Source organism: Euleptes europaea, chromosome 11, assembly GCF_029931775.1.
Source record: "Euleptes europaea isolate rEulEur1 chromosome 11, rEulEur1.hap1, whole genome shotgun sequence".
Classification (NCBI taxonomy): Eukaryota; Metazoa; Chordata; class Lepidosauria; order Squamata; family Sphaerodactylidae; genus Euleptes; species Euleptes europaea.
In genome coordinates, this window is record NC_079322.1 from 18061737 (window position 1) to 18085268 (window position 23532).

The 23532-nt window shown below is 46.8% G+C and overlaps 1 protein-coding gene across 1 annotated transcript in view; it reads right to left on the bottom strand.

Moving 5' to 3' along the window:
- Positions 1-3876: 3876 nt before the first annotated feature.
- Positions 3877-23532, bottom strand: part of VOPP1 (VOPP1 WW domain binding protein) — a 49663-nt gene continuing 30007 nt past the window's right edge. The window contains exons 2-5 of the mRNA XM_056857040.1: positions 19491-19549; positions 12541-12618; positions 6637-6773; positions 3877-4056 (exon numbers count right to left, since the gene is read on the bottom strand). Of these exons, the coding sequence (XP_056713018.1) occupies positions 3890-4056; positions 6637-6773; positions 12541-12618; positions 19491-19549 (441 nt within the window). The 3' untranslated portion in view covers positions 3877-3889. The remainder of the gene's footprint in view (positions 4057-6636; positions 6774-12540; positions 12619-19490; positions 19550-23532) is intronic.

Here is a 23532-nt window from a genome sequence, read left to right on the forward strand (position 1 = left end):
GCTCTTTCAACCCCACCTACCCCGCAAGGTGTCTGTGGTGGGGAGGCAAAGGGAAGGTGATTGTAAGCTGGTTTGACTCTGCCTTAAGTGGTAGAGAAAGTCGGCATATAAAAACCAACTCTTCTTCCTTCTGCTTGCATGATTAACAAAAATCCCTTCTCCATCTAGAATTGAATTGTGGATTAGAGGAGCTAATCTTTGTGGTGGGGGATGATCAAATATGAAGGTGGGCTATTGCCTGAGGGTATGGTTAAATAGGATGACATATGCTCCCCTCTAGTCCTATAGGTCTATGATAATATATGATGGAAGTTATAATTTAGACGTGACAAAAAAGAGACGGAGGTTGTAGCAGGTCCTGGCTGCAGCCAGACTCTGCTTGACAGCCATTCTGCAAAGTTCTATCAGCATACTTGCCTTGAAGGGGCACTCCTCCTTAGCAAAGGTGCATTTCCTATTCTGGGCTTGCCAGCCAATACAAATAGTTTGGCCACAAAGCCACGAGATCTAAAGCTCGCCTCGAGCGACTCCAGGTAAAATTAACAGATGCTATCAAAAAAGTTTCTAAAACACTTGCAAAATTTAATTACAATGATTGGAAGATTGAAACTGTGCTCTTCAGTTACATAGTTAATGGCCAATCTAGTATACAAGGATTACAAAAGCTAAAAACATCAGCTCCACCGCAACAGTCATAGATCCAGAATCTCAGTCCAAGAGATACATCAAGGATGTACAAACTGGATGTCAACTCAGATGTCCAGTCGGAATATTATCATGACAAGGAATCAGCTTCACCAATTACTACAAGCATTCACAAAATTAAAGAAGGATGGATGGCAGTACGTCTTTTGCATCTGAGCTATGAATATCACAGCACTGGCAACACCGGTACATGATGGACAGCACAAACCTAAGCCTCGTCCTCTGAACGGCTGAGGATACTAAGCCAGGGGGCCATGGCGCACACCAGTCCCTTTCCTGGAGCCCACCAAGTGGGTTTAGAAACTAAGCAGGCTCAAAAAATGTTGGGAACCCCTGAACCAAGCCCTACACTGGGGTGGGAAGGGAAGAAGCACAAGGAAGGCTGAGATGAATAGGAGCAGGAGGTGGTAATGAACACCTCCCCCTCCCAAATACAGCAGAGGGACAGCGGATGGGGGACTGCCAACCAAAATGACTGGCTTGTGAGACAGTTGATCGGCATTCGCAGCCCATATCAAGCGATTGTTTGATGGGTCAAACCGTCCACTGGGCCTGGGCTTCCTTCCATAGCTATCCTACAACTAGCCCCATGTAAGATTAGGGCTGCCAACCTCCAGGTGGTGGCTGGAGATCTGCTATTACAACTGATCTCCAGTCGATAGAAATCAGTTCCTCGGGAGAAAACGGCCACTTTGGCCATTGGACTCTATGGCATTGAAGCCCCTCCCCTCTCCAAACCCCACCCTCCTCAGGCTCCACCTCCAAAATCTCCAGGTAGTTCCCAACCCGGAGCTGGCAACCCTATGTGGAATTCAAACTGGGGTCCTTAGGAAGGGCAGACCTGTGCCCTTTGCACTCTGCAATGCCTTTCTCTACAGTTCTCCCTACCCAGGTATTTATGTGGCTGGTTTCAATGCCATGCTTGCTGGGTAACTGTTTAACACCTTACAGGTTGCGCCTGGCAGCTGTGTGCCTAGTTGAGCATATGGTTACAGGGCTGCTCCAGTCTGAGAGATGTGGGTTCCAAGTCAGGGCTCTTTCCTTCTGTTTTGCAGCTGACCGGGATGTTGCTAGTCAAAAAGGTGAGCATGGCATTCTTACCAGCACCTCCCCCCCCACCTTAGCGGGCTTCCCCCCATGGCCCCCGTTTGCAAAATGGGTGATTTTCTCCAGTGCAATATTTAGAGGAGATGATGAAAACAAACGTCTGTGGAAGTACAGTTGCTACCATCTCCCACAGCCAGCCAACGGCTGATGATCCTGAGCTAAAAACGGTGTAGCCCAATCGCTTGGGTTGCCTGCCCTGCCTTAACGTTTAGGAGATAATATTATGCTTGGGTTTTGAGCAAAACTGGAATTAACGTATGTTCATTCCGCATTTCGTATGTGTTCAGATCAAAGCCTGCTTCGCAAAAGCACTTGCAGCACACTCAATAATAGCAATAAGATCTCATATCCTGGGGAAGAGGCGCTGTCGAATGCTCCATTTCGCAAATCACAAAACAGGGAGTCCTCTTTATCCTTCGGTCCAGAACTGAAAGGGGAGACAAGGCCAGCAGCAGCTTCTCTCCCTGCTTCTTTCTTCCATTTTTTTTGTCTTCTCCTACTCCCTTCTTTCACCTGTCATAGGGCATACCTGCTGTCCTAGAAGTACCAACAGGCAAGAGACATGAATGGACACAATGTCAGAGTGGGAAGAGAAAGAATGAGAGAAGCTGGTCTCCCAATTCAGCAGCTGACATAAAGATGTCCAGCTCATATCCCGGCACTGTCTCGTCCAGCAACCTGGAAACGTCCAGAAACACAAGCCAGTACACCTTCATCATGCCGAAGATGGAAGGCCGTAATAAAGGAAGACAAATCTGGGATATCTCACCCAAGCCGTAACGGCGGGCACTCTTCTCATACCCAGTTTTGAGGGGCAAAGTGACCATAAGGGGACTTGTGCCCGATGTTCTCCACAAGTCGTCATTTCCTCAGAATTTACCCCCACCCCCGCCTGAGATTTGTCCCAATCTGGAGGGTTTTCAGTCACTTCTCAATAAATCGCAGTGGTCACTATGAAGGACTTTCCTTTGAAGAAATTACAAAAATGGGTGGAAATCACCCGGATAGGATTTTGAAAGCGATAGGAGACTGAAGCCTGAAAGGATCATGGAGAAGAGATACACAAACACTCAAACCTAACAGGAAAGGTTTTACACATTATAGCATGACAACCCCAGAAACACGCACCCAGTATACACTCCACTGGAAGCTATAGCCCTCTGGGATACATATGTCTGGTTACTGTCTCAATTTTATATTTTAAGTGTACATGGGGAAAAAATCTTAACCATACGCCAAAGTCATGAGCAAAAGGGCTCCACAACAACAGCACAATCCACATCTTACTGTATTTTAATTTATTCAATATTCACTTTAGGAAAGAACTTTTTTTTCCCTGGGTGATTAAGGTTTCTCTGCTCTGTGGGGCCACGTCACTGTTGGTCTGGAAGGTCTTCCTTTTCCACGCACATCGACAGCTTGCTATGACATCCACATCGTCCACAGTTCCTTTTATACATATTTATTCTTGGCAACCATGACCCCCCCAAAAAAAGAAATGGTTGGCAGAAAAAATAAACGTGGGCTGGAGCGGATAAGGCGTAGCTTTGTTCCTCTCAAGGTTTGTGCAAGCGAAACGTGGAACCCCCGGTCACCTGCCATTTCCCCCAGAGTTACTCTGGGTTGGGTTCATCCAATCTCTTCTTACGAATTCGGCAGCCAATGCAGTTTGTCGCCTTACTGGTCTGAACTGGTTCGAGCTGTCGGTCCCACGCCCGCTCCCTCTCCATCGATTTCAGATACTAAATTTTGGCTTTGACGTCGTTTTGTGCTTACTACCATACCGAGCCACGATAACGTCTTAAAAGACACCTCGGGATCCACAAAGAGAATAAATTAAAAAGGAAAGCATAAAAGGTATTTAAATATAGGTTTCTGAGAAGGTGGGGGGAAGCATTTTAAAAGGCTCGGCTCTGAAGGCGTCAGAAGAGAATTGCTCTTGGCTGCCAGGCAGCAGCTGCAGTCCAAAGGATGCCAAGCAAGAGGAGGGCAAAGGAGGCCGGAGCACGCGGGCATCTTCCTCGGCTCCCAACCCTGCCCTTTTCTGACGTAGTCAGCTTCTGCTGCAACAGAGTGGTTATGTGGACGATTTCACGGCCTGCTCGTATGGCGGGGGTGGAGTGTTGCAGTACGACGGGGGAGGCGGGTAAATGGGGTTCACTTGCGGAGACTTCGGTTGGACGTGGTAGGCCATGGCCATGGGGTTCATCACCGCTCCTTCTGGCTCAGCATAGTAGGGCATCCCTGTCAGAGATGGAGAGAAAGAGGAAACCTGGCATTTGTCTGTGGTGTTATATTTTAAAAACAGGAAAGCTTGACTGCCAAAGTAGTGGTTTGAACATCAGAGGTCTTTCACATCACCTACTTGCCTAGTCCCGGAGATGCCGGGGATTGAACCTGGGACCTTCTGCATGCCAAGCAGATGCTCTACCACTGAGCCACGGCCCCTCCCCTATCTAAGATCCTTCAATGGGAGATGGCAGAGTTTCAGTATGGGCCCTCCTTCATGCAAGGCATATGGGACTACTGTTCGACCCCCAGCCCCAATTCCAGCAATTTGGACTCTTTTGTGCACATGTCCAATTCGTCCGGCAATTAGGAAGTTTGCATTCAGGCGAGCTACTTAATAATATGTATTTGCCATAATCATTACTTCCAAACACCCCAGAACTTTTTGTTCTCTTTCACTTTTCCTGTCACAGGAAACAGCAGGCACAGGGGAAGAGTGGGCGGGAAAGAATAATAAATATAGTGTGGTGTTAAGTGATCATTTGGACCACAGCTCTACTGAATTCTTAGCTGCCCGGATGATTAAAAAAAAAATACGTGTACGCACGCACAGACCCCAGTTTCTCACTTCCTCGGCAGCAAAACTCTTGCCAGGTCTCAATGTTGGGGCTCAGAAGTGCCAAATTGACCTGTGAACGGCGTCCTAGCTCTAAAAGAACAGAGGAAGCCCTTCCCAAGCAAAGATCTAAGCTCACTCCTACCACGTCACTCTGGCATGACTGATTAGAAGGAAAGGAGCTATGCAGCACTCCGCTTCTTGGCTTACAGTCTCCCGCTGTTGAAATTTCTAGGCTGAACTCAGGATTCAGTTCCTGTTTCTCTATTTGCCTCAGGATTTCGGACCGAATGAAGTTGCTGCCTTACCATGACATCTTTATCTGCCGATCACTGTCTATTTTTATGTTTATTTTATTTATCTATTCGTTTCTTCACATTTATAGCCCGCCCTCATTCCCGGCAAGCTGGGCTCGGGGTGGGTCACGACATTCTAATCACAAAATATAAGGTAGGACATACTTTCAAATCAGTTTCCATGCAATATCATAAAAGCAATATAAACAAGATGGCATTAATTACTCACACATGGTAGCCACTGAGATCCAGGCCAGCTAGTGAACCCCCCCCCAAAAGCCATATTGGGGAGGGAAGAATGGGGAGGCCAGCAAACGATGGTATTGGAAAAACTTGCGGCTGCCCTCAGTTGTAAACATGGCGAAACAGTTCCGTTTTACAGGTCCTGCGGAAATCTTTTAGGTCCCACAGGACCCTGATGTCACTAGGGAGACTGTTCCACCAGGCCAGGGCCGAAAAAGCCCTGGCCCTTGTCAAGGACAGCCACACACTCCTCAGGCTGGGAACCACCAGTAGATTATTATTCATCGAGTGTAAAGCTCTCGGAGGTGGGGGGGCGACATACTATGAGAGGCAATCCCATTTATATCTACATTATCATCCCACCCTTCCTCCAAGAAACTGAGGGCAGCATAGAAGAAGAGGAGAAGGGTTGGTTTTTATACCCCGATTTTCTCTGCCTTTAAGGAGACTTAAAGCACCTTCCCTTCCTCTCCCCACAACAGACACCTTGTGAGGTAGGTAGGGATGAGAGAGTTCGGAGAGAACTGTGACTAGCCCAAGGTCACCCAGCAGGCTTCATGTGGAGGAGGGGGGAAACCAACCTGGTTCACCAGATTAGAGTCCGCCACCCATATGGAAGTGTGTGGAATCAAACCCAGTTCTCCAGATTAGAGTCCACCGCTCTTAACCACTACACCATGCTGGCTCTCACACAGGGATCTACTCAAGTCCTCATGACAATCCTGGGAGGTTGATTAGGCTGAAAGAGGGCCCAAGTTTTTATGGCTGATTTAAATCCAGGACTTCCAACATTTTAACCACTACACCATAGTAGTTTGATTTCTTGTTTAGTTGCTATAAACACAGGACTCCCTAGGCCTAACTTTCTGGTTTTTGAGTCCCCAATGGCAGACATGATGTGGATCCCTACTTTTAAAAAGGTAAAAGGTAAAGGTCCCCTGTGCAAGCACCGGGTCATTCTTGGCTCACATCCCGACGTTTACTAGGCAGACTTTGTTTACGGGGTGGTTTGCCAGTGCCTTCCCCAGTCATCTTCCCTTCACCCCCAGCAAGCTGGGTACTCATTTTACCAACCTCGGAAGGATGGAAGGCTGAGTCAACCTTGAGCCGGCTACCTAAAACCAACTTCTGTCAAGATCGAACTCAGGTCGTGAGCAGAGTTTTGGAGTGCAATACTGCAGTTTACCACTCTGCGCCACGGGGCTCCTTCCCTACCTTTAAATCCCCTTTTTAAAGACCAGAATGCACAGTCACTGAGCTGGGGTGAGAAGGAGGCATCCATTTACCTTTAGAGCTGCATGTGCCTCCTGAAAAAAGGCCTGCCCCAGTGAGAAGAGGAGATTATATTTGTTGATTTGCAACCAAGGTACGGTTAGACCATTACCCTTAAATTAGCAGTCAAGGATGGATGCATTTGATAGGACAAACGTAATGTCTGACCTGCAGCGCTGCTGCTAGGTGGTCGGGTGTACGAGACATTGTACATCGTTTCGTCAACCAGCGGTGGAGGATACATCCGCCTTCGGATAAAGAAGCCTGCCCCGCAGCAAAAGAGGACTCCCATCATCAGAAGGAACCTGAGCAAAGGGAAGAGGGGAGAACAAGACCGTTTAGTCCGTGGTTACACAAATGTCTAGCACCAGGAAGCTTTACTCGATAGTAAACTAGGGATTCCAGTGCAAAGAAGAATAATTAAGTACTTCAAATGCTCAGTCAAAGTACAAAGATTTAAAGCAGGGGTCTCAAATTCAGTTGTTACGAGGGCCGGATATGACATAAACGTCACCTGGTCGGGCTGGGCCATGCCTCGCCAGCCCAAATTGAAAGTGTGTTTGGTGGGGGTGGCTGCCTCGGCTGGCTCACAGGCCGGATAAGAGCTCTCAAGGGGCTGAATCCAGCCTGCGAGCCTTATGTTGGACACCCCTTGTCCCACACCCAGGCTAGCCCGGGTCGCGGGACTGCCCAGCGGCGTGCTTACCGGGCAGGAGGAGGCGAAGCCGGCCCGGAGAGAAGGGGCGGGGCCAACTGTCTTGCGGCGGAAGCCACGGGAGACCTGAAGGCCTGGCCGGGAGGGCTGGGGCAGGGTGACGCGGCTGCGCCGCCTGGCGGTGGCCGGGATTGCGGGGCGGCGCCTCCGGCGGCCCAGGCAATGGGGCGGAATCCACCGGCGGAGGAGGAGCCAGGTGGGGGAGAGCCGGAGGGGCGAGCGGGAGCGGCGGAGCACGGGCCGCCGATCAGCTGGGTCGGGGCTGCAGCCCTCCTGAGGGGGAGGGCGAGTGGACGGGGCTGCCAGGGGCTGATTGGTGGAGCCCCTGTCAGTCGGAGGGGGCCGATGGGAAAGGGGCGGAACCCCTGGGAGCCTGGCTGGCTATATGACTGGGAGGGGGTGGAAGGCCAGGGAGGAAGCGGTGCAGGTCTGCCATAGAGCTGGTGGCTCAGAGGAACAGAGACTGACCGTGGGATGAAGAGGAGGGAAGGATATCCTCTCAAGAAGCCCATTCTGAGGCCGAAGGAAGCCTCCCCAAGTCAAGCCGGCCAGGCCGCGGGTCTAAGAGGCGGGGTCCGAGGGCACGGTTCCTCACACCCCTGATCTAAAGGTCCATGTGTTTCAGTTTCTAAGGGCCTTCTGTGATGTTTTCTGTTAAGGAGGTTAACCTCTGTCAGAAGACATACATATCAGGTTTCCTATAAACAGAGGTATAACTGAGCTGCGGAATGACGCAACTTGGCCACTATTACTATTACACCCATTCTGCAGACACTCCATTGGCTACCTATCAGTTACCAGGTTCAGTTCAAGGTAGTGGTTATCCCGTACAAAGCCTGCTATGCACTGCAGTGACATAAGAACATAAGAAAGGCCATGCTGGGTCAGACCAAGGTCCATCAAGTCCAGCAGTCTGTTTACACAGTGGCCAACCAGGTGCCTCTAGGAAGCCCATGAACAAGACGACTGCAGCATTGTCCTGCCTGTGTTCCACAGCATGTAATATAATAGGCATGCTCCTCTGATCCTGGAGAGAATAGGTATGCATCATGACTAGCATCCATTTTTATTAATAGCCATGAATACCCCTCTCCTCCATGAACATGTCCACTCCATTGGCTTCATATCAGTTACCAGGTTCAGAGAATAGGTATGGATCATGACTAGCATCCATTTTTACTAGTAGTACCAGGTTCAGTTCAAGGCAGTGGTTACCCCATACAAAGCCTTGATGGCCTTGAACCTACACACCCGAAGAACTGCCTCTGCTGATATGCGCTGCAGTGACGGCTTCACCCATCTGAGCAAAGCCCTCTGAAGGTGACACCCTGCAAATGGGTAAGATCAGCTGCTGCGTGTACACGCACATTCTCTGTTGCCCCCCCCCCATTTTGTGGAATGGCCTGTCTGAGGAGGCCAGGAAGGCTCCCACACTTCTACCGTTCTGCAGAAAGTGCGAAACAGAAATGTTCAGGACATTCTTATAAAAAAGATTAGGGCTGTAGTATAAATGAATGGCCCAGGCTAGTCCAATCTCGTCAGATCTTGGAAGCTAAGCAAGGTTGGCCCTGGTCAGTACTTAGATGGGAGACCACCAAGGAAGTAAAGAGTTGCTACTCAAAGAAGAAGAAGAAGAGCTGGTTTTTATATGCTGACTTTCTCTACCACTTAAGGAAGAATCAAACTGGCTTACAATCACCTTCCCTTTTCCTCCCCACAACAGACACCCTGTGAGGTAGGTGGGGCTCAGAAAGTGTGGCTAGCCAAGGTCACCCAGCTGGCTTCGTGTGTAGGACTGGGGAAACAAATCCAGTTCACCAGATTAGCCTCCGCCGCTCAGGTGGAGGAGTGGGGAATCAAACCCGGTTCTCCAGATCAGACTCCACCGCTCCAAATCACAGCTCTTAACCTCTATACCGTGCTGGCTCTCCATAAATTATGGGTCAACATAAATTGGCTGCGACTTGACGGCACTTTCCACCACCAGATAGGAATGATTTAAGAAGATACCTCTTTATAAAAGTAACAGAAATGCAATCATCCTAGTGTTTATTGTATGTTTTATCCTGCTCTTACAGTGTGGTCTTCTACTTTTGCAATTCCATTTTCTGCATCGTTAATCATGTACCTCGTGTCTGATACCTTTTTCTTTTTGCATTCTTTTTCTTGCTACCATAATTCGAGTCTTATAGCATTGTTCGCTGGGTGTCCTACGGTGTCCGATTACATTATTTTATATTGCGTGCTCCGCCTGGCTGGTGTCTCAGCAAGACAGGCTGGCTATAAAGTAAATAAATAAAACTATCTTCTGTGTACACCATGCCGCTATTGTTTGCCTCGCTTTTTAAATTGTGCTACATCTTTCCATTCCAGGCCTGTGAATAGCTCCCCCAAAGGACTGCCTGAGGCAAGTAAGCACCGTCTCCAAGCAACAAGGCAGGAAAATTAAAAACTCGACACCTGGCTCTATTTTTTTAAGGCTTTCGATGACCAATAAATTATTAACAGGGGTTATGTGTGAGCAGATGGGCCTGTGGACTAATAACTTCCAAAAACTTGTTCGTAAGGCTAAGGTCCCTTCTCAAACATAACGTTATAATTTAAAGTCATGGCTGTCCCAAAAGGGCAAAATCCCTCATTCTTATCTACTGTTGCAGCAACCTCCAGGGTTTAACCTGAGAAATGGTTGTTCTCTGCACAAACTGAGATAGCCAGGGACAATCAATAGCTGTTTCTACGCTGGCTAAATATAGATCAAAACAATGCATATCCTATTGTACACAGAAACAGATTGCATTGACTTTAAAAAGATTTCAAACTTAAGTACTGGTTGGGGGGGGGGTAATTTCAGAAATCTAAAATAACAAGTAGTCATAAACAACAACATTAAAACAGTCTGACCCCCCCCCCAAAAGAAGCTAGTAATTAAACGCATTAAACACCCTGATTAAAAACACTTTTAGCCCAGATAGTCTTGGCTGCAAAGGGAAAGAGTGACACTCTATATGAGACAACTGGATCAGTGTCTGAGAGGAGAAAGAGCAGCTTCTCTGAATCTGCCCTTTAGAAACGCTGCGAGAAATTTAGATCTGGGCTTTGTATAAAGAGGACGGAACAGAATATAATGTAGTAGGGTCCTCTGGAACTGCAGCTCCACAAATACGCAGGCGAGCGGTCCATGGCGCTGGGAGCAGCGTCCAGCTAACAAAGCCACTGGCATAGTTTGAAACCAGAGGGAGGTAAAAGCTATTCTCAGATTGTGGAAGGGGAAACTGACGAGGTATGTAGCTCTAACATGATCCCTTTTAAACTGTTTAAACCATGGGAAGAATTTGGACAGAGAGACGGATCGCCTGTCTGATGCAGTGTAGTACGTTATACCTCGGAGTCTGGTCCATCTTTGTTTGCTGGCTCGGGGAAATATCCTCTGGAGGACTGGGACTACCATTGTGGCTGCTCAGGGCTGAACTGGTAGCCATTGGGGCCGTTTTATCCGCCAAGGCCCTTTTTGTGCCTTTTTTCAGCGGCCCAGTTTGTCTCTTTCGTTTTGGCGCCAGCGTCTCGTTCGCCCTCTCTCCCTGCGGCTGCAGCTTTTGGAGACTTCATTGTCTCCAAATGGCAGAGAGGACAGCAGCCCTGGGTCGGCGTCCTCCTCAGTTAAAAGCCGTCTCCGTTGGACTCCTCCCGATCCACTAACTCTGCCATGAGCGGACAAAGAAAGGAGAAAGAGAAGACGGCGCGATAGAAAATAGGCGCGTGCGGGAGATCGAGGAAACTGAGGCCTCTCTTTCTAACAGTAATGAAAGGAGGAAGTTTGCTAAGACAGAGAAAATGTTTGGAAGAAAGACGGGGTAGCTGCTGCAGAGAGCTACTTCTCAGCTGCTCTCCCTATGCGAGGCAGGAAGTAAACTGAGCTCAGGAGATTCCCGCCAGGGAGGCAGGAAGTGATAAGATTAGTCCTGCCTCCCTGGACAGCCAGTGGGAATCTCCCAAGCTTCAAGATGCCCTCCTCCTCCTTAGAGCAAGACCATTCTGGTTTCCCATGCTTTGTGAATATTTCGAAGAACTGCAATTTGTCTATCCCTACACCATGATTTATAATCCCAGTTTGTGGGGAGTAAACAGACTCCAAGTCACCCGCAGGGAACTACAGCTTGTTTCAAATCAGGAGTGTTTAAATCATAGTCTGCGTGACAGGGGAGGGAAAGAAGGCTCATATGGTAGCAAGACAACAAGCCATGTCAACTTAATTAGAATCTGATGTGAGGTCTGAATGCATCCAATCATTTAGACTTATACTCTGTCCCCTGCTATGCAAATGCTGAATTAAACACTCCAACAGGTATACTAAAAACTGAATGTTTGCATCCTACCCAATGTTTCAAATAACAACGGAGAATATTTGCTCTGCTGTTATGTTCCTTGCCGCTCAATCCCTGCTGCTAATTCTCAGGTCTAGTCTTGACAATACAGACAGATTTCTGTTTTCACATGATACATTTGTTCGTTTATCAGAGTTACAAGCATTGGTGTGCTGACTGGCCACATCAGGAATTCACCTCAACAATTCTGTGATGCCTTGACATGATCTTTTTGACCTGTGGTAATTAAAATACTTGGATTATACTCCCAGGGAACCAGGTTTTCGGTATGGTCCACCATCGAGTGCTGACTGCAAACCAACTGGAAGAACCATCTGGAAGAATTATCTAGTTATTGTCGAAGGCTTTCACGGTCAGAGTTCATTGGTTCTTGTAGGTTATCCAGGCTGTGTAACCGTGGTCTTGGTATTTTCTTTCCTGACGTTTCGCCAGCAGCTGTGGCAGGCATCTTCAGAGGAGTAACACTGAAGGACTTTATGGAACACAAAAATACTTGAGCTCCCAGAAACATATTGCAGTTGAAAGGTTTTAAAGAAAAATCCTTTATACCTTACAATGCAGATTAACATTTGCAATGATACGTAGTCAAGGCAAGTACTCATGCCAGACATCATATCACCAGTCAGGGACGTGGTAAGTATATCATGCAGTTAGCAGTGCTCAAGAGCACCTAAACATGGAAGGCCATGTTCGAAACAGACACATCTGAGAATACACAGGTGCCTTTCCACTACAGGTTACATCGGAACGGACATGCTCCTTCCCACAAGAAACCTGAGAATTCTGAGAAAGGGGCCAGAAATTTCTAACAGAGAATCCACCTGCCTGTACCAAACTACAATTCTCAGGGTTCCTGGGTTGGGTGAACGGGTGAATCTACATCAGTTAACCTGGTATAAAAGTGATATAAGTTCATCACATAGCAGTAACAGTGAAATGGGCGCAACTCTTTAGAAAAGCGGAACGCTAACTTACCAAAAGTACCATAGTCGCTGAATAGAAAGAGTCCTTACGCAACACCTTGAACCGCAGCAGTCTTCGTAGGAGCGGCATCTGCATGCAAATTAAAAAAAAAAAAACAGAGAACATTTGGGAATTGCGAAGCAAGAGGCTGCCCGGCAGACACGCATTAGCAGCAAACAAAACCTCAGCGGGCTGCAGTTCTGTCAAAGCCGGTCGTTTCAAATCTGTCAACACATTAGCTGAAGAACAGACACGAAGATCCAGCAACTGCGATGCCAGAAGAGCCACTTTGAAGAATGTCACGGGTGAGATTCTACATCTGGAGGTGAGCGCTGGGCTGCGTTGCTATGGCTGCATAAGGCACAGATGGGGCCCTCCCTCGAGATGGCAAACGGTGCTAATTTGGGCCTCTAAAGAAGCCGGCATGTTTAATGCCCTCCCCGTCACAGACGCTAGCTCCGAGATGTCCTCAGCCTTTGATTCCACTGGTTCTTACTACGTTCGTAGTCAGGGGCTTTTCCCCAGGGACGAACTCGGAGACAATAAGCGACACGCCCTGTGCCTGGCACTGCACGCTGAGATAAAATTTCTCTAACTTCCACCACAGGCGAGAGAAAAATTGAGGAACGCAACGGTTGGGTGCTCCAACACTGACCAATGATTCACTTGCGTGAATAAGCCATTGCAGATGGATGATTCATGTAAGTATAACAAAACATGATGAGCTTCTGAGTGATTCAGGGCCCAATATATGGCGGACTCATATCTTTATATATGGGTCTGCTCTAGAATCATAGAGTTGGAAGGGGCCATACAGGCCATCTAGTCCAACCCCCTGCTCAATGCAGAAGAAGACGACGAAGAGTTGGTTTTTATATGCCGACTTTCTCTACCACTTAAGGCAGAATCAAACCAGCTTACAATTACCTTCCCTTCCCCTCCCCACAACAGACACCCTGTGAGGTAGGTGAGGCTGAGAGAGAGTGACTTGCCCAAGGTCACCCAGCTGGCTTCATTTGTAGGAGTGGGGAAACAAATCCAGTTTACCAGATTAGCCTCCGCCGCTCATGTGGAGGAGTGGGGAATCAAACCCGGTTCTCCAGATTAGAGTCCACCGCTCCAAACCATCACTCTTAACAACTACACCATGCTGCAGGATCCGCCTAGAGCATTCTCTCCAGTATCAGAGGAGCAGGCCTAGGTGCGGTGGAATCCAGGCAGGGTGCTGCTAAAGTCGTCTTGTTTGTGGGCTTCCTAGGGGCATCCAGTTGGCCACTGTGTGAACAGACCGCTGGACTTGATGGGCCCTGGTCTGATCCAGCATGGCTTTTCATATGTTCGTATCCCTGACAAGTGTTCGTTCAGCCGCTGCTTGAAGACTGATATCTGTCACTCCCTCAGGTAGAATGGGGTTCCCTCAATCAAATGAGGGCAGCAATCTAATCGCTGGCATGTAAACCAGCCCACAAATATCTCAAACACATTTGTCTCCTGACCACAGACGTTGGACAACTTTAGATAAAACAGTACAAGGATGATAGCGAGATATGCTTTTTTCCCCCAGAGACACTACATTGCAAAACTCAAAGGCAGAGAAGGCATAAGTCAGGATAACCTAAATGCTCCAAAGCCATGACTAAGAATGCAAAAATTATGCAACTCCTTTGCTCACAGGCCAGCATACTAGACTTAGTTTTCTACTGAGTTATGAGGAAATTTAAAAAAAGAAAATAAAAATTCTCCCACTGAACAGGAAGTGCTCTTCATAGTTGGTCTGGTCTTTGTAGACAATTCTGCATTACCACTACATTTTGTGGCTGAAAACACCTGCTGATAGTTTGCATGCATAGACATGCAAGGGTGCCCCATCTCTTGTCTCCACATGCAAAGGACAATGAGGCACTCAATGGTGGAGAGGCTCTCCTTTTAGCACATGAAGGGATCCTCCTCTTCCTGCCATGTGACTCTCATGCGCCTCTGTTATCCTGTTACTTCTTGCTCATGCTTGTAATGTGGTGATGTTGCTGCCTGGGGGTTAAAGATTGTTCCAGCTCTGGAACATTTAGAGACCATTTTCTTAGAGGAAGGGTGGATGCAATATAGTGCAAAAGAGGGAGGGGAAAGCCAGCCTCAACTATGACCATGGAGCAGCATTAAGCAAAGTGCAAGTATTGCTCAATCACTCGCTCCAACTTCTAATCCAAAGCCATTAGGGATATAGATTTTTCCAGACTTCAACTAAACCTGGCTTGGACCAAAGAACAGCTGCGTCAGGGTTGAAAGGGTTTGAGATGTGTGTTCTCCATCCCTCTGCTTTCAGAAGAACACCTCATTTCCCTTTGCAATAATAATATGACAGCTTTCAACAAGACCAGGCCTGCAGTGTGTTTAATGAGCCGGAGAACATCAGATCTCAACATGTCATTGGTTAGACAAAGCAGAAACACAAAACCCAGAAAATGACCTTTATGATAACAACTTATTCAACCGACATTTACAGGCTCGATGTTCAAACAGAAGAAGAAGAAGATCAGGTCTCATAGATCCTTTATGCATGGGTACTTGGACTCCCATTCACCCCCAGACTCCATCGGTTCCTCCTTGGAATTATGCATGAGTTTTCCGTCCATTAGAGATGACCTTGTGGCCAGCCCTCGCAAATCCCGGGTCTTCCTATTCCTGTTAAAACCGGATTCTTCGATCTCCCCTGAGATCAGCCCAGGTGAAATTGTCACACAAAGTTTGTCCAGTGTGTCAATGTGGTACAGTGGTTACAGTTATGGTTCTGCACCTCAAAAGGCAATTGGAAAGATGGGAAAGGTGCAGAAAAGGGCAACAAAAATGATATCGAGGTTGGAACACCTTCTGTATGAGACAAGATTAAACCACTGAGGGAGTTCTAGTTGGGGGAGAGGAAACTGTGGGTTGACAAGGACAGATGTCTACAAAATTATGCAGTGTAAAGAAAATGGTGAGAGTAACTTTTCTCCTTCTCCCATAATATTAGAACTCAAGGTCACCCTAGGACTGGCAAAAGATTCAAGATCGACAGAAGCAAAAACTATTTCACACAACAGGGAGCTGACCTGTGGAACTCACTGCCACAAGATGTGGTTAGATAGAATAAAAAAGGGGCTGGACAAATGTCTGGAGGATAGATTGTTGAATGAGATTTCCAGGTTCCTGCCTCCAATAGTCAGATGCTGGGGAGCAGCCAGCAGTTGAGGCCTTCTGTCTGTGGGCCCCACTTGCAGACTTCCCTGGGGCATCTTGTTGGCCACTGCTGGAAACAGGAAGCTGGACTAGATGGATCATGGATCGGATCCAGCATAGACAGTGTGGTATAGCGGTTAAGAGTGGTGGACTCTAATCTGGAGAACCGGGTTTCCTTCACATGAAGCCTGCTGGGTGACTTTGAGCTAGTCACAGTTCTCTCCTAGATCTCTCAGCCCCACCTACCTCTCAAGGTGTCTGTTGCGGAGAGAGGAAGAGAAGGTGATTGTAAGCCGGTTTGAGACTCCTTAAAGATAGAGAAAAGCAGGATATAAAAACCAATTCTCCTCCTCCTCCTCCTCTTATAAGTGCTGTACTTACACTAGGGAGCCCTGGTTTCAAATCTCAGCTTAGCCCCAAAGCGTAATGGGTGAATTTGGGCCAGTCGCTCTCAGCCTACAAGCTTAGTGTGATGATAACATGGAGGGGCTATGGAGAGGGCGTGTCCAACAATATATACAGTGCCATCAACTTACATGAGTTTGACAGCCAAACGGACAAGTCCCTGTCCCAAGGAGCAATGGAGAAGAGAACAGGGAAAGGACCACGAGAGAGAAAGTTAGCAAGGGATATGCGTGAGCCGCCGAAGTTGCATGTCTTGAGGGTCAGTTACAGCCTCCGCCAGCACAGCTCACTGTTGTTTATAATCCTTTTGCGACGGGCCGTTGTGAAGAATGAAAATGTATTAAGGCCAAGGAGGAGACTGTAAATTATGTCTGTCAGCCCCATAAAATAATGAACCCCACTGGACCATTGGGCAGGAAACTGATTATTCTGACTAGACTGGCCTCCCATCAATGCCCACTATGCTTCCACAGTGGAGGGGGGTGGGAAGGGACTGCAGAGTCCCTCCCTCATTTGCCATCATCTACAGGGACACCCATAAAGAGCAGAAGCAACACAATGAATCAGTGGTCTCCGTTTCAGGAGGTGTGAGCACAACCAAAGTCCAATTCATATCAATGATGTCTTGGAATATATACATGTTTTGCTCAGGAGTAATCAATCTTGAGCCACCTAATGAAGAAGCCAGATTGGTTGCCTAGCAAAAGATACTATTAAGGGGCATCTCCACCTATGATGGATCACTTTGTCAGGGGCCTGTTTTGTTTGGTCCCGCTACACATTTGAAGGGCTTATCTTCGCCGTATTTAACCTGCGCTGTAAATGGCGGAGCCGTTCTCTTTCCAGACGCTCTTCTGCCACTGAGAGCATAAAGCCATATGTTCAAGGGGAAGATGTTGTCTTTCTACAAACGTGAGTAGGTAGACACAGCAACGGGACTCCTGCTGTGACGGCACAGAACGCATAACAAGCGAAGGCCGACGAACGGCGTCATGACGCCCTCCCTGCCGCGAAGTAGAAACGACAAAACACCCTGATGGAACAGAACTAGGTTTTGATGCAAGGAATATCTTACTCAAATGCAGCCATCTGTTCCAGGCCAATAGCCTGTGAATCTTTCCACAAATGACAGTTACCTGGAACTAGGAGAGAAGTGATCTGGGAACTGGTGCTTTTACTTGTGGAAGGGCTCTGGCTTGCTGGTAAGAGCATCTGCTTTGTGTGCAGGCGTAGGGGAAATCGCGGAAGAACAGGTCATCTCGAGGAGGATGAACACATAAACAAACACATGAAGCTGCCTTACACCGAATCAGACCCTTGATCCATCAAAGCCAGTATTGTCTAACTCAGACCGGCAGCGGCTCTCCAGGGTCTCAGGCAGGGGTCTTTCACATCACCTACTTGCCTAGTCCTTTTAACTGGAGATGCTGGGGATTGAACCTGGGACCTTCTGCATGCCAAGCAGATGCTCTACCACTGAGCCACGGCCCCTCCCCATGCCTCACTCCTCCACACAACCAAGGCAACAAGGTAATGTTCCTTTAAGCATAAGGCTGCAGGCTACCAGCAAGGGCTGGAAGCACCCCAGGTGTAACTGATTTGTGGTTAGTAACTGGATTGGGAACAGAGATTAAAAGGTTAGGAAAGAGGAGTGGAGGGAGAGACAGAGATGGGCTGTGGCTCTGGGACCCCTCCCTCGCCATTCCAGAAGGAATCTGGTTACAAGAAGAAGGGAGGGTTTGTAAGTATATTTTGTTGCCTAATGCTGGGGGCTAGAACGTATGTTGTGTTGCTTATGATGTGCTTGTTAATGCTGAAGAGTGTACTTGATATATGGTAGTAAATTAGTCTGTTAAAATAAAAAGCCTGACTTGCTTAAAACCTCACCAGTGTGCTATTGCCTCTGGATCTTACAATCTGCTAGGATTTGGCAGAACAGCAGGAGGTTCCAGGTTCATCCCCAGCAAAAAAAGAAAAGAAAAGATACTCGGGCATACAAAAGATCCAGAGACCGTGGAGAGCTTCTGCCGGTCAGAGTAGATAGCATTGCCCTTGATAGGCCAAAGGTCTGACTCAGAATAAGGCTGCTTCATGTGTACTATATACAGCCAACCCTCTCATGAGGCCAATGGATGGGGGTGCAGTGTTTGTGATGAAGATGTTTCTTTGTGTTGGTGAAGCAATGGGTTCTTATGAAGCAGAAGAGCTGGTAGTTGACTGAGGTCAGGGTTGAAGAAAGAAGAAGAGTTGATTTTTTGTATGCCAATTTTCTCTACTTTTAAAGGAGAATCAAACTGGTTTACAATCTCCTTCCCTTTCTCTCCTCACAACAGACCCCTTGTGAGGTAGATGAGGCTGAGAGAGTTCGGAGAGAGCTGTGACTAGCCCAAGGTCACCCAGCTGACTTCCTGTGGAGGAGTGAAGAAACCAACCCAGTTCTCCAGATTAGAGTCCACCGCTCTTAACCACTACACAACACTGGCTGGTCCCTACATAGGGGACAGGCCATGACATCGTGGAAGACCATCTGCTTAGCACGCAAAAGGTCCCATCACCACTACACCAAGCACCAACAGGCCCAAGCACCTATAGAAGATTGACAAATGAAAGAATGAGCAAATTCATGTCCATAAATATTTAGCATTATGATTCCCTTGAGTCGGATTCTGTACCAGAAAGAAGCCCGTTGGAGACTGGGTGCCACAGGAAAGAAGAAGAAAAGTTGGTTTTTATACCCCAATTTTTTCTACCTTTAAGGTTACTCAAACCAGCTTACAATCACTTTCCCTTCCCCTCCCCACAACAACCTTGTGAGGTAGATGGGGCTGAGAGAGTTGTGAAAGAACTGTGACTGGCCCAAGGTCACACAGCAGGCTTCATGTGGAAGAGTGGGGAAACAAACTTGGTTCACCAGAGTAGAGTCCACCATTCATGTGGAGGAGTGGGAATTCAAACCCAGTTCTCCAGATTAGAGTTCACTGCTCTTAACTGCTACACCACGCTGAATCTCAAAGGGAACAGCTGGATGTTTGTCACACACTAGCTTTAAAAATCTTAAGAGCCAAACTATATTCAGTTGTTATTTGGAGCAGAACTTGGTGGGTTTAGGGGGAGGAATTCTGATTTGGAAATCGTTCCTAGGAAATTTTCGGCTCCTTGCTCTGACTTCCTCTAGGTTCCCCGTAGGGCTCCATAAAAAAAAAAGGTCAACCATTTCATTAAAAAAAAGGTCACCCATTTCAGCAGTTAATTACTGACCAAATGTTAGCAGAGTGGTTAAGAACCTGAATCAGTTGCACAACAGGCACATAGACGTAAACCCATAATGAGAAAAGATCACTTACAAATAGTATATAGGATACACTCCTTCGAAGTACCAGCACTGCTTTTTGGCCTCTGTATACTGAAAAGAAAAGGGGAAAAACATTGTACTGCGCAAGATGCAAAGAAAAATCCACAGGTTACATGCAATACACAATCATATGAAATCATCTTCTTTACCAACCCTTTCCCCTCCTTTCCCTTTTTTCCCTTTCCTTATCCTTCCTACCCTTTTCCCCTTTTAAGAAGAAGAGTTAGTTTTTATATGCTGACTTTCTCTGCTACTTAAGGGAGACTCAAACCAGCTTACAATCGCCTTCCCTTCCCCTCCCCTGTAAGGTAGGTGGGGCTGAGAGAGCTCTAAGAGAACTGTGACTGGCCCAAGGTCACCCAGCTGGCTTCATGCGTAGGAGTGGGGAAACAAATCCAGTTCACCAGATTAGAGTCTGCCACTCATGTGGGGAAGTGGGGAATCAAACCCGGTTCTCCATATTAGACTCCACCGTTCCTTCCTTCTCCATCCCCATTGCCTTTTTCTGTCCTTGGGCCTTTGGGCCTCTCAGAGATTATTGGCCTTCTTGCTTTCCATCTTAGGCCAACCTCCTTCCCAAGGACTTTTATTTATAGGAGCCAGCGATTGAGTTGGGGTGCTGTCTGTGTTTTAAATTGGGTTTTGTAGTTTTAAAGTTCTCCGTTGGATATTTTAATGTTGATGTTAAATATACTGCATACTGTATTTATTGTGCTGAAAGCCACCTTCAGCCCAGCAGTGACCGGGAGGGCAAGGTATAAATCTAATAAATAAATAACATTCAAAGGGAAAAAGTTCTGTCGTTCGTAAGTGATGAGGAGAGGGCAACCAAATGTAAAGGAAAGCCAAGAAAGAACTGCAGGATACCATTATATAATTCTTTGACAAATTTGAAATGTTTGTACCCAGCATTTTCCCTGATATATAATGCAGCTAACAAGTGGTAAAGGTAATAGAAAAGAGCAAGAGTCCAGTAGCACCTTAAAGACTAACAAGATTATTGGCAGGGTATGAGCTTTCATGAGCCACAGCTCACTTCTTCAGATACAGCTAGAATGTGAGTCCGTCTATCCTTAAGTAGAGAAGGGTGAATTAGACACACAATTGCAATGTAAATGCCAAAAGCAAGTAAATGGCATTAGGAGGTGTGATTGGATTAGGTGTGATATGCAGAGGGGTAGTAGGCGTGGAGAAATCAGCATTGGTAATGAGACAGGAATCCCAGATCTCTATTCAGTCCAGAAGAATGCATAGTCTTGAGCTTCATTATTAGTTGTAATTCAGCAGTCTCTCTTTCTAATCTCCCTTTGAAATCCCTTTGTAAGAGAACTGCTTAAATCAGCAACTGAGTGTCCTGGAAGGTTAAAATGTTCCCCCACTGGTTTCTGAATGTTGTGGTTTCTGATGTCAGACTTATGTCCATTCAATCTTTGTCACAGGGACTGGCCTGTTTGTCCACTGTAGAGGGTGGGAGGGCATTGCTGGCATGTGATGGCATAAGCCACGTTAGGAGATGAACTGGAGTATGAACCTCAAAACCATAAAACAGACCATCAAACATCATCATAAATACAGCCACTAAACAATAAAATAAACTATGACTGGAAGCTACTTAGGAAGCCTTGGTATTTCTTCAGTTATTTATATGACGCCTCATCACTGCAACATCCCATGCTATTTCAGCATATGTCACTCATTCCAAAAAGGGGGGAAATATTTCAGAAGAGTTTTTCAGTGGTCCATAAAACTCAAAATTTCTCTAAACTCTTCCATTTTCTTTTCAGGACTTCACATCTCTACACACAGCAAGATCTTTTTTTTTTTAAAGAAGACTTCCACTTCAACCAGAGTTTACTCATCTTGTTCCATACTTGCTTTTGAGGAAACGGAGGAAGAAGGGGCAATAACTCCTTTTCATCCAAGGATATGCATCTAAATATAAAGCACTGTCTTGTACTAGAATCAGAAGGTTGAAAGGAACCTCCAGGGTCATCTAGTCCAATCCTCTGCACAAAGCATGAAATTCACAATTACACCCACACACACACACATAGTGACCCCTGCTCCATGCCCAGAAGATGGCAAAAAACCTCCAGGATCCCTGGCCAACCTGGCCTGGAAGAAAATTCCTTCTTGACCCCAAAGAGGTGATTGGCATTACCCTGGGCATGTAAGAAAGGGTTTGATTCTTCCTTAAGTGGTAGAGAAAGTCGGCATATGAAAACTGACTCTTCTATTTCTTCTCCCTGTCTCAAGAGTCACTCGGTATAGTAACCATTTGCCTACATGCAACATATTTCTGTATTGTGGGTGAGAATGTAGTGCTAATACACCCAGTTAGTCTGTCTTAATCTCCCTAGTTCTTCAAACGCTAACATTATTTATCCTGTTTTATTAGGAATCCATGGGGGTTAACAGTGGACAGGATCCCATTAGAGTATATTACGTCGTACTTGGGCCCATTAACCTATTCCATAAACGGAGCATTAACAGCTCCAAAATGCAATTTCCTTCTAAAAGCATGAATCATCTCTCCTATTATATGGAAGATTATCTGAATGCACTTCTGTCCCAGAGCAATACAACTGCAATTATGCATAATGCCTCCCTTCACTCTTCCAGAAAGAAAATGTATTCATATTTACTATAGTAAGCAGGTAAATTATTGCCTTCTGAACAGGTAATCCTCAAGCTAATAAGCAGATGTTCAAAAAATGAAGGGAAGCATAGAGAGAAACTGTTTGCTTTTTTTTTTCCCTGGCAGCTGCTTTAGTTTAAGCCAAACATGCCTATCGCAGCCAAACACAGCCCACAGTTAGCTTTAAAGTGGATACAATGCTTTCAAGGGATCGTCGCACTGCCACTGTTATTTGTCATAAAATATGGTGGCACGCTGTGTAAGAGCACTGCCTTCACACATATCTAATATTGCCCCAGCTAGGAGCAGTAAGGAGCTCCTGTCAATATCCAGTTCCCAACCAGTTACGCTGATTTCTTCTGGTTCAACTCCGAGACGCTGAAAAGGTGATGGCAAAGCACAAATTCAGGACCTTGGACAGCAACACCAAGCCACGAAGAAACTTTGGAAGCCTCAAATGGTTGGTTGTTTCCAAAGTCGCCTTAAGAGCGGGAGGCTTCTGGTGGGATCTTGCCGTTGGGGTGTGCTACCCAAGCCTTTCTGCAGTTATCACCACATGTCCATGCAAAACACCCACAATCTTTTTTTTTGGGGGGGGGTAACATTTTGGGAGAGTTGGTTAAGGTGACTAGCAGCTCAGTCCTAATCATATTTACTTCAAAAAATGGGGCTGACTTCCCCAATAAAGCGTGTGTAGGATTGCAGCCTAGAAGTGTGTCCTGTGAGCCAGCATGCTCCAAACCTCAGCTCAACCATATACAATTGCACACATACTAGATCAAGGGCGTCAAACATAAGGCCCGGGGGCCAGATCCGGACCCTTGAGAGCTGTTATCCGGCCAACAAGCCAGCCACCCCACTACACACTCTCAATATTGGCCCGACCAAGTGACGTTTATGTCATATCTGGCCCTCGTAACAATTGAGTTTGACACCCTTGTACTAGATGGTCTTTGGCAAACCTCTCTTCTCTCCGCTTCCATGTGTAATATGGGGGATAACCATTCTCACCTTGAAAGGCTGCTTAAGGACAACTGAGATGAGGCATGTAGAGCATCCACAGGCATTTTGCAAATACTGTGTATTTTTAAAATGTAAGGACAAGCGCAGGCAATCTTTTTGACCCAAGTGCCAACAGCACCTGTCAACATCTACCTTTGAAAGTGAAAGGGAGGGGGAGACAAAGGTTGCACTTGGCCAGACATACTGGAAATTTGCCGAGCCACAGAGGGGCTTCCAGTGACTCAAAAACTCTCCTTAGGCTGATTTGTTGGATTTATAGGCTGCCCTCTCCTGGCCAAGCCATGCTCAGAACGGCTAACAAACTTATTAAAACAATTTAAAACAATCCAAAAGATATACAATCATAACTACAGCTATAAACAGCTTTAAAACC